The sequence below is a fragment of the Onychomys torridus genome, chromosome 2 (assembly GCF_903995425.1).
Source record: "Onychomys torridus chromosome 2, mOncTor1.1, whole genome shotgun sequence".
NCBI classification, from domain to species: domain Eukaryota; kingdom Metazoa; phylum Chordata; class Mammalia; order Rodentia; family Cricetidae; genus Onychomys; species Onychomys torridus.
The window spans coordinates 64,155,900-64,167,578 of record NC_050444.1 but is presented as its reverse complement, the minus strand read 5'-3'; the positions used below and the strand labels follow the sequence as shown (position 1 = coordinate 64,167,578).

Below are 11,679 nucleotides of genomic sequence, written 5' to 3'. Positions count from 1 at the left end.
CTAGAGGTTTCCTGGTCCTGCCTGGCCCAAGGTCAGGACAAATCTCTCACCTGACAGTCCCACAGCCGCTCAGACCCAACCAAGTAAACACACAGAGACTTATATTACTTAAAAACTGTATGGCTGTGGCAGGCTTCTTGCTAGCTGTTCTTTTATCTTAAATTAACCCATTTTTAAAAAAAAAATCTCTACTTTGCCACGTGACTTGTGGCTCACTGGTACTTTACATGTTGTAACTCATGGCAATGGCTGGCAGCATCTCCTGACTCAGCCTTCCTGTTCCCAGAATATTTCTTTTTGTTTGTCCTGCCTGGCTATTGGCCAATCAGCACTTTATTTATACAAAGGGATAGCCACAAGAAGGTATAGGCAGGAGGAGTTCAAGGACAGCCATGGACACGCAGCAAGTAGAGTGCCAGCCTGGGCTACATGAGACCCTGTCTCCTCCCACTCCCCTCCTCCTCTCCTGGCTCATGGCCCCTTCTCTTCAAAACTCATCTCTGACTCTTCCTCTTCTGGAATGTCTTTCTTCTCCTAGCTGAGAAAAGACCTTTCTTTGAGGTCCCCTGTAATTAAACCAAACTCCTGAGATAGAAAGGGTGATCACCCATCTAAAGGGCCTTCACTTAAGCATGCCAGTGAATATATTTATAGGCAGCTGGGACTAGTGTATGAACATTTGGGGATGTCCTTAGTCTGTCACTGTCAGACTTTCCCAAGGCCAGTGCTTACGGTGATGGTGAAGGTACAGTCTAGCTCAGAGTCTTCCTGATGTATACTGGACTTGCCTGACCAAAATGACCCAGATGAGCCCCTTTTACATAGCAAATTCCCAATTGGGCCCCCTGCCCTTGTTAGACAATCCATCCTCTGTAGTAAGCATAGGGGCAGTCAGGGCAAGGCAAGGCTGTGGTGTTTGGCCTCATGGATCAGAGTTCAGATTGCGGTCTGGAAACGCAGCTCGCAGCTCGCATCTCTCAGGTCTTAAAGTCCCAAGTGTTCCTGACTTCTGGACAGTACGGGTATAACTGAGTGCCAGAATTTTGGATGTTCAGCTTTGAAAGTTAATGCGAACGCCATTGTTGCACAGACTTTCATACACACCCAGGAAGGGCAAGAATTGCACGCCTCCAATCTATTTCCCATCTGTAAAATACAAGTGCATTTAAAATTGATCAGGGTGTTCAGACAGCAGTTCTCACGGGCATCCTCATCGTCTGTCACGTTTTATCCTCCAGGGGGGCTTTGACGTAGACACTACAATCTGGCCTAAGACTGAAGTGGCTGCAGAATGTCATGAAGAGATAGTTCACCACCACCAGGAGGGCTAAAGAGGAGAGAAATCCAGACCACTCCTGATGAAGACTTCTAGGCAATGTGGGTGAGCTGGGCCACTCAGCGCACTCCATCTCAGTGCCATGAGGGTCCCTGATGCTGTTTCCAGTGCATATTAGAAGCTGGACTTGGGCATCTTATCTGGCATCCAGGTCCCAGTCACCTGCGTATTGGGTTCTGGAAACTGAGACATTGTCTACAGTCCATGGGATTCCTGCTAGTGTCCTTATGAGCTCTCCCTGCCCACCCCACACCTTGTGCACCACAGATGCAGCGCCCACTGTCCCCACCCATCGCTGACACCAGCTGCTTCGTACCCTCCCACTCATTCTCACATGCCCCACAGGCCCCCAGGGAGACACCAGGCCACTGCCAGTATCTGGGGGCGGCCCTGAGACAGTGTCTGGAGGAAGGCCCTGGGCTGCTGGAAACTTCAGTCGAGCAGGGACCGTTAACAGCTGCTGCAGAGAACCCTTAAGACATAAACGAATCTCAAAAAAAGGAAATACTTGTAAAACCTGTTGTCTTGACCTATGATGACTTTTCTGAGAGGACAGAAGATGGTAGCTCTCTCACCAGCTCCTCAGCCCACAGGACCCATTATGTTTCATTCTCCCGGGGCACGTGGACACAGACACTCACCTCCCAGACACCCCTAACAGGCCACAAAGTGTGTGTGCGTGGAGGGGGTGGGGGGCTGTGCACAGGCAAGCACACACCTTCCTCAGGTGACCGTGTGTTTTCTCTTCAGCCTCAGGGGCCACTTTCTCCGGGGCAGGCAGGCTCCACTATTGCAAGAAAGCTCTCCCAACGTCACCTGGCCCTGTCATGTACCACCAGTCACGTGAGTTGGTAGCATGTGGTGAGGAACTTTACCTTTCTTTCTTCCTCCCCACAGCTGCAGGACAGCTGGTGGGGGTGGGGGTGGGGGCGGATGTGGTCCACAAGGGGGTGAGGTTTTCTCACCTCTGTACCTCATCTGGTTCCAGCTCATTCCAGCCTCCCACTCGTGAAGACCTTTTGGGATTCCTTTAAGAGGCTGCATTGTGGTAGAAGAACATTAGAATCCCCTTTGGATAATGCTGTTCTCGGTCCGGCCTTCCTGCCACTGTCCATCAGACCCTCTTCAGCTTCATCTACAATAACTTAGTGGGTTTGGCAGGCTCCTCTAGACATGTCTCCCCTCTCTCTGTCTCTGTATCTCTCTCTGAGACAGGGTCTCACTTTATAATCCCGGCCACTCAGGGTGTAGACCAGGCTGGCCTCTGACTCACAGGATATACCTGTGCCTGCCTCTGTCTCCTGATTTCTGAGATTAAAGGTGTGTACCACCATACTTGGTGTCCAGTTTTCTCTGGGGATGGGTTTGATGGAACAAGGTTTGAACTGTATACGTATGCTGGGAAGCGAGCCCAGACCATCATACTCCCAGTGTACCACTGAGCTATGCCTCCAGCCCCCAGGACCTCTAAAAGAACTTAATTACAACAAGGGGACTTTTCTTTGCCTCACTCCTGTCTAAGAAGCCCCAGCCACCCCCTTCTTCTTTCCTGAGCTGTATTTTATTTTATGTGTATGAGTGCTTTGCCTGCATGTCTGTCTGTGCCCAATGTGCCAGCCGATGACTGAGGTGACCAAAGAGGACACCGGATCTCCTGGAACTGGAGTTACAGATGGTTGCAAACGGCCATGCAGGCGCTGGGAGCTGAACCAGTCCTCTAACCACTGAGCCATCTCTTCAGCCCACCACACCCCTTCTTGAACCTCACACTTATAGCTTCCTTTCCACCCTCCCTAGGAGGGATGTGAGGACCACTGCTGCTCCAGGCCAGTCCTTCGGCGCAGCTCAGAGCTGCTCCTGAGCCCCTGCCGAGGGGACACTGATTCCTGATGTGGCTCTGGTGGGGGAACCCAGAGGATGGAACAGGATGGGGGAGGGGGGATGCATGGGGGAGGGAGACACCTGGTCACAGGTGTGATCAGGTAGACAGCAGGAAAAAAAGCTGTGAAGTGGGGAGTCTGGGGTGCTCACCAAGGAAAACCATTTGTTCCTGCTTCCCTCACATCCTCAAAAAAAAAAGCTATCACATTCCCAGGAATGGTTTCTGGGTGATAGTTCAGCAAGCAGAAGGTAAGTTAGGTTCACCTCAGAAGTGCCCCATGCTAAATGGGGGACACGAACCTTATATCTAAGCTACTAAATTAAGGACACCCTCCTGGAAAGCCATGAGTCTACTGGAAACCCCAGAACGAGGAGGAGCTAAGGCTCCATGGTAGGAACCCCCAAACTGATGGTTGAGGATGAAGCTGCAACCTGGAGCAGTGATTGGGAAGTGCCCTGGTCAGTTAAGAACAAAAGAATCATGGTGCATGCCTTTAATCTTAGCACTTGGGAGGCTGAGGCAAGCAGATTCCTGAGTTTGAGGTTAGCCTGGTCTACAGAGCAAGTTCTAGGGCAGTCAGGACTGCTTCACAGAGAAACCCTGTTCCAAACAAAACAAAACAAAACAAAACAAAACAAAACAAACAAACAAACAAAAAGAATCCCAAGTGTACATTGATAGATCTTAGTGAATGGCAGTCAGGAGGGGAGTGGCCAACCAGGGAGTACTGCGGGCGGTCAAAGTGGGTGGGGACATGGGGAGGGCCACTGGCTGGACACAGGTCCAGGCTAGCTTCGGCATCTGTATTTTGGACCTCAGGAGCCCTCCCTGGCCCTCTGGCTCCAACCCAGGCCACCTCTTCTGCTTCATTGAGTCCATCTGCCGGAGGCCTTCCTCTTTTGTGACTTGGGGTCACAGCGCTCAGCCTTACAGTCACAGAGAGAACTCAGTGCTTAAGGGAGGAGAGTGGCCAGGGAGGTGTGGGCCTGTGGGTTAGCTGGAAGACCTTGAGGCAGAGGTGCCCAAGGCCATGGCTGATGCCATCACCTACGCAGACCTGCGCTTTGTGAAAGTGCCCCTGAAGAAGAGCATCTCTAATCATTTAGGACAGGGTAAGTCCTGCTTGCTACCCTCCTTATCCCACGCCCACTCCACAGACCTCATTCCCGACTCCTACTTCGGACCTTTCCTCTACCAGACTGTGAGGCCTATGAGGATGGAGAACTCACCTACGAGAATGTGCAAATGTCTCCAGTCCCAGGAGGACCATCAGGCTTGGCTTCCCCTGCGCTAGTGGACAAAGCCGGTATGGAGGTCCAGGGATGTGGCGGGAGTATCTGGGGAGTGCAGCGCAGTCTTGGAGAAAGTAGCAGGGCCTTTCTTGAGAATAAGCTAGCTGAGAGCCAGGGGGAAGATGGGTGACGGACCTCACGGTAAGCTGTGGGCAGGATCAGTGCAGCCGGGTGGGGGAACAAGAGCGCGCAGAGATGTTGAAGGATGAGCCGTCACAGGCGACGAGACCCGGAGGAAATAATTAGGAGACAAACGGAGACCCAGGAGAGAAATGAGGGATGACTGGAGTGTGGATAAGGCAACCCAAGAAAGGCTTCTGGGTGAGGACCTCCCTGCGTGGGAGTTCTGGGGGCAAGCAGGAGGTGAGCAGGGGCTATCCCCCAAACTCCGAAGGCGGCAGGGACCTGAGTCCAGGGCAGCAGAGGAAGTCCCCCGAGAGTGACTGTCCCACAGCACTTAGCACAGGACAGACTAAGGTCTTTGCATGGTGTGGGGCTGGGGAGAAGGGAGGTTACCGGGACTTTCCACCCTTACCTCGGGCGCTCCCCTTCCGCAGGCGTCAGGTCAGAGCAGCCAGCTGCGTCCTGGAGCTCCGCAAAGCGGCCCGCAGTAGGGCAGGTTCCCCATTGTGCGTATCCCACCCCCACCCCCACCCCCGCAGCCCCAGCTCGCCACTCTCCAGCAGCCCACCCGCAGGGCAGGGCTGCCAGAGGGTGCATGGGGGGGGGGGGAGGGCTGGGTTCTGCCGTTGTTGCTCTAACAGGAATCTTAAAGAGTCTTATTAATAAAATCAAACCTGAGGTCAGTTATTGGGGTGAACGCTGGAAGATCCGAGAAGCAGAGCAAGCCACGGTTTCACCTTGCCAGTTCCTCAGCTGGTCTTGTTTCCTCAGACTGGAAACTTCTGAGTCCTCATCCGAATGGGTCTCAGCTGAACTGTGCTGCTCCAAAGCCTAAAAGCTTAACCAGCCAAAATGCTTAACTAACTCAGTTCCCGGTCCTCACGTCTTATATACCTTTCTGCTTTCTGCTATCACTCCCTGGGATTAAAGGCTGATTTTCTGGGATTAAAGGTGTGGGTCACCATGCTTAGCTGTTTCTAAAGTGGCCTTGAACTCAGAGATCTGGCTAGCTCTGTCTCCCAAGTGCTGGGATTAAAGGTGTGCACCACCACCGCCCAACTTCTGCTATGGCTTACTCTTCCCATTTTCTAGCCACCATTTGTGGCTCTGTATCTAGTGGCTGTCTGTTCTCTGACCCCAGATATGTTTATTTCAGGGAACACACAATATTTTGGGGAACACAATACCACCACACTTTCTGGGGGCGAGCCTTTGGGACTTCAATGACAGCCCAGCCGCTCCACTCCCTACACCTAGAATCAATTCAGTTACAACTCCCCTGTTCCGATGGTCCCTAGTCACATGCCTCCAGGTTCCCTTCCCTGTATGAAATTTAGTTCCTTCTGGGTAATGCCCCTCCTCATTGTCCCCTAAGGTCCCACAGTCGGCTTGCAATACTCCTTGCTGGGCCTTCTCCTAGCCTGTCTGATGTTAGGGGTGGCTGCCATCTGCCTGGGAGTTCGCTGTGAGTATGGGTACCCCCATTCCCCACTCATTCTAAACATCTCCCCTTCTTTCCCCAATTGGTCTTTCATCAAGAAAGCTCAAAAACACTGTCCCGACATCCTTGGCTTTTGGGTCTGGTTTCCAGCCAGGTCTGTCCCAGAGTGTCCTGCCTTCCTAGATTATCCTTACCCAGTTTAGGAGTTCCTTAGACTCTGGGCAGCCAGATCTTCAATTCAGCACATTACACAAGAAGTTACAAGAAACAGAAAATGTTGATACCGCAGTCTTAGAGCACCAGCTAGAGGAAGTGCCCTTAAGTGTCTCACCCAAGGATCTCCATATGCAGCCCAGGCTGGCCTGCAACTTTCTATCTTCCTAGCTCAGTCTTCCCGAGGCAGGGATACAAACAAGTGTGTTTTGCTAAACTCAATCAGTCTCTCCGTGTGGCCAAACAGATCTGCAGGTGTCTCAGCAGTTCCAGCAGGCAACCAGGATTTTCCAAGCCGCCAACAGCAGCTTGCAGCAGCAGCTGGGGCAGAAGACAGCTCAGCTGGGGCAGAAGACAGCTCAGCTCGGGGCAGAAGGAGGTGGAGCTGCGGGAGTCTCAGGCAGAGCTGGCCCTGAGTCAGGGCGCTTTACAGGAGAAGCAGAAGATCCATGAGGCCACTGAGCAGCAACTAGAGGCCTGCCAGTCTGAGGGACAGAGGGCCAAGGAGAGCTTGGAAAGGGAGGGGCAGCAGAGGAGGGACTTGAACCAGAGGCTGGTCAACATGCGGGACACACTGAAGTGCTTCTTCTCTTGTTCCTCAGGTATCTGCTCTGGGATCAGGGAGGAGGGGCCTGTAAGGGGTGGACTGAATCCAGGAGTCTCTAGTGGATGGGTCTGCCTAGGGCTCAGCAGGCAGGGAGTTCAGGAAAGGGGCAGTGAGCCAGAGCAATGGCTGACCTAGGCTGTGTGACTCAGTTACTGAAAAGGACCAAACTGCACACTGGGTTTGGGGGGGCAGTGCACCCAGCTCTACAGCAGATCATGTGGGGGGGCAGGAAGTAATCTCTAGCTGCATCACATAGTTCAAATCTTTCTAACCTAGAGGCATCTAGCTGCTTTCACTTAGTTTAAGAGCAAGATTACAGAACCCCCCCCCCAGCTCCTGTTCTCTGTGTGTGCGAGCATGCATGCATGCATTCATGAGTATGTGCTTTCTCTCTTTCTTCCCCACATTTGCCACCCCCCCACCCCGTGTGTGTGCCATTGGAGAATAGTTTTTGAGATAGAATCTCTTTACTCAACCTAGAACGTGGCCATCTCAGTTCCACTTTTTCTAGGGGCGCTGGGTATCTGAACTAAAGTCCTCATGCTTTTGTGGCAAACACATTAACTACTGAGCCATCTCGCGGCCGCTCTCCTTAACCTTCTTATTTTCCGTGACTCTCAGTCTCTCACCAGTGCCGACACCATATCTACTCTTTAGACCTTGCCATCCATCCCATGGTGGTCTTCTGTTCTCTTGGCTGTAGACATCTACTCTGACTGTAACTACCAGTCCACAGGGTTCTCCACACATCTCCCGCCTTCCCGAGGCATGTCCCAGCTTTCTTTCTTCCCAACAGCTATCTCTTATCCTTGCTTCTCTCTCTCTCCTCATCTTGGGTTCCAGGGTCTATTACTCAGTCACCCACTCCTTTAATCCATGGTCCTGGTACACTAGACTGATTGAAAACACAGCCCTGGATGAACCCAAACTGACAACATAGTCTAGGCCTGCATCAGGTGTGACAAACTACAGTTGAGCAGCTTGGTGTCGCTGAGACTCTGGTCTGCCCGGGCATCTTGCTTTCTGGAGTAGCTCCTTCCCCACTGCCTTTTCCAGCATGTTCAGCAGGCCCGCCACTGTCAGCACATCAGAACGACTCCACCAAGTCTATCCGGGCATTTGAGTTCTGCAGATCCCAATCTTTCTAGGATAACTGCCGCAGCTAGGTGTAGCTGGTGGAAGTTTTCCAGGGTCCTGCCTGGTCCCGCAGCCACTCAGTCCCAAGGAAACACACAGAGGCTTACATTAATTACAAACTCTTTGGCCAATGGCTCAAGCTTGTCATTAACTAGCTCTCACAACTTAATTCAACACTTTTCTATTAATCTGTGTTTTGTCATGTGGCTTTGTGGCATTACCTGTGTTCCATTACATCTTGCTCCCCCGGCAGCCCTCAGCGTCTCCTCTGACTCTGCCTTCTTCTCCTAGTCTCTCTGCTTGGACTCCCCACCTGGCTCTATTCTGCCTTGCCATAGGCCATAGCAGCTTCTTTATTAACCAATGGGAGCAACACATATTCACAGTGTACAGAAAGACTATCCCACAGCAGCGTGTTTTTCTTAACTACTTTCACCTCACCCAAATGAATTCTTCCTTTTTTGTATTCTTCCTTTTGTCCATTTTCGTGTGTGTGTGTGTGTGTGTGTGTGTGTGTGTGTGTGTTATATGCATATGTACATATGTGTTTGTGTGTGCACAGGTTGAGGCAGAGACTCATTCTTGATTGCTCGTTTACTTTATTCATTGAAGCAGGGTCTTTCAATCAAACCCAGACAGAGCTCATCAATATGGCTATAGCCAGCATTCTGTGGGGATTCTCTGACCTGCCTTCCAAGGTTCGGTAGGATGGCTGGCACTCACTGGGTAGTCACTGGGTGTCTTGGTCACTTTCCTGTTGCTGCGTCAAAACACAAGACCAAGGCAGCTTACAAAAGAAAGTGTTTCATTGTAATTTCTTTTCTTTTTTTTTTTTATTTTTGGAGCTGAGGATCGAACCCAGGGCCTTGTGCTTGCTAGGCAAGTGCACTACCACTGAGCTAAATCCCCAACCCTGGATGTTCATTTCTTAAAGGTAGCCTGGAAAACAACGGAGACATGTATCTTTAAATATGGAAATGGAGAGTGTTCATAATTTCATAAAAACAGGAACCAAGTCTGTCTGTTTATGGAGTTGTGGAGAGAGATGTGGCCAGGGGCTGGAGGGATGAGGCAAAACTTCAAATGTGCAGTGAAGATGTGTTAGTGAGTAAATGGAATGAATGAATGAATGAATGAATGAATGAAAGAGAAGCCCATTGGTCAATGTGGGAGCCCAGGCAAGGTTGGCCAGTGTTAGGGCAGATTTTAATCTTTCAGAAACCAGGGCAGCAACACTAGCTGCAGTAGAATAATCTTCCCATATTGTTAGAAGTAAAATGTTTTCAGAAGAGGCAAAAAGATTGCAAAGACCAAGGACTAAAGTTGATGAGGAGTCGAGGGTGGACCTGAGGGACTAGTGTCAGCAACCAGCTGGTCAGCTGGTCACTTTATCCAAGTGTTGTGGCTGTCATACTCTTTCTGCTTTGTAGACTCCTGCTGTCCAGTAGGATGGCTACAGGAACAGAAAAGATGCTTTTACATCTCACACACTCCCAGAAGTTTCCAGGAGAGCCAACAGTACTGCACATCTCTGTCCTCCAAATTGGCTGTAGTCAGAGAAATTGAGAAGTATTATTTTTATGAAGTGAGCATGCCCTTATCCATATTCTGAAGTGGGTACCATTGGTGGAGGAGGTATGTCATTGAGTCAGGTGTGGTAGTGCGCGTGTGCCGCACGCCGTGGTTTGCATTGCTTCCCCGTGACAGATATGGACAGTCACACTGTTTGCCAGTAGATGTGGCACTAGCTTGGGCATCTTTAGTCTTGATGCCTGAAGACGCCCCTAATGCTTAGTATTGGTGAGAGCTGACACGGTTGAGCCAGCTCCACTTTAGTGTCTTGGCTTGCTGGCCCGCCCCTTGATGGCACACTTGTTCATTGGCTCTTCTGCCTCTCAGGCAGAGTGGTGCCAGACCCTGACACTTGATTACCCGAGACCAAAATGAAGTTCACAGACTGACTCCACTCCAAATTCTTACTCAGCTTGGGGGTGAAATGGAGGGTGGGCCTGTATCTAGAGGCATTGGAAGGTTGCAGGAGCAATTAGTTCATGTACTAAGTGGGCATGGTCTCTGGTGAAGCAAAACTCCCTGCCCCCCTAGGGTGTGCCCATTTTTCCATATTCTCATTGCTTTTCACATCCCTCTCTGAACCCCTCAGGTTCCTTTGCCCAGCATCTTAAAGGAGTCGCTAAATGATTCAAAGTCATACTGGGTCCATCAGACAAGACATCCTGAAGGATACTCATTACAATCTGGGAAGAATCCGGGGTATGTCACTCAGTCTCTCATAAAGGCCTATTAATATTTCTCCCCTAAGCCCTGGCCCCCACTCTTCCACAAATCAGCATTGTGACTCCTTGTTTCTTCTTAGAGACTGGTAAGACATTAATTAAGAAAAAATCGTGTGTTGAGGGAGGGGTGCCATGTAGCAGTCAGAGGACAGCTGTAGGAGCCAGTTCCCTCCTGCCGTGTGGACCACACTCTGCCACTAGGCTTAGGACTGTGACCTGCCAAGCCATCTCACTAACCTGCACTCTTTCTTATTCCACATCCCGTCCATAGTACCTGGAGGGCTCTAGCATGCACTTAAAATAAAAATTACAATGGCATATTCCTATAATCCTAGCACTCAGGAGCTGAGGTAGGATTGGGAGTTAAGGCCAGCCTGGGCTACACAGCAAGACTCCCCACCTCAAAAAACAAAAGAAAAAAGCAGCTATTAGGTTGAGATCTGTTTCCATCTATCAGCAGGAGCTGAGAATTTAGCTAGGGCTTTACAGCCAGAGAGAAGCGCTGGCATTGAACTCCCTAAGCCTTGACAAGCTGCCCAAACTGTGGCTGGGCCGCTAGAACCGCGCACAGCGAGCAGGGAGCAGCAGAGGAGCTGTGGTTTTGCTCAGGAACCCTGAAGTAGTGTGGCTACTTCATGTTCCATGGTTTTGAGATGGATTCACTATATAGTGGCCTGCCTGTCTTCTGGGTGCTGGGATTAAAGGCATGCACCAGCACACCCAGCTCCTTAGGTGGGGTTTTCATCTTTTATGACTTTGGGGAGTTTCCTCCATGGTCTTAAGGCTGTCTGAGCTGAAGTTCAGAAATCTGTTCCTGGACCACGAGGCCTTAGCAGGAGACAGGTCTTGGACTAGGTTTTACAAAGAGCAAGGGGAAGGGAGGGGTCCAGAGTGTGTCCCAATTCTACTCACCACGCTTGCATCTTATTCTCACAGCTCACAATGCTGGAAGCTAAACAACCGGTATAAAACATGGAGTATGTATCTATCAAAGTGTACAGAGCCTAATCCCTGCATTTGCGAGCTGGAAGCGTTCAGGTTTCCTGATGGGGATCACCTGCACTGAAATGGTAAGTATGGAGGTAGGTGGTACGGAGATAGGGCAGGGGTGTGTGCATGAGGACAGAGGGAAAATTTGTGACATCCACAACCTCCAGGGGTTCAGTCTGCTTATGTAGGGCCAGGCTAGGCAGGGAATGGGGACAGAAATGGCCTGAACAGAGGAGCTGGAAGAAGACAGGGTGAACTGGATGGGGGTTAGTGAGAGTCAGCTGGAGCTCACTGATGCTTTATTTTTCCAGACACACGAACAAGAGCTTGTGACCGACATCCTTCACCTGTGACCTGCCAATAC

At 50.8% G+C, this 11,679-nt stretch overlaps 1 protein-coding gene across 1 annotated transcript; it reads left to right on the top strand.

Annotated features, from left to right (window-relative positions):
- The first annotated feature begins 4,248 nt into the window (after nucleotides 1-4,248).
- Nucleotides 4,249-11,667, top strand: Cd72 (CD72 molecule). Its single transcript, XM_036177637.1, is given in 10 exon segments — nucleotides 4,249-4,330; nucleotides 4,417-4,524; nucleotides 5,068-5,139; nucleotides 6,009-6,098; nucleotides 6,535-6,653; nucleotides 6,655-6,889; nucleotides 9,462-9,616; nucleotides 10,193-10,302; nucleotides 11,262-11,395; nucleotides 11,627-11,667. Coding segments are annotated over 9 exon segments (1,101 nt in total). The 3' UTR covers nucleotides 11,392-11,395; nucleotides 11,627-11,667.
- Nucleotides 11,668-11,679: the final 12 nt, after the last annotated feature.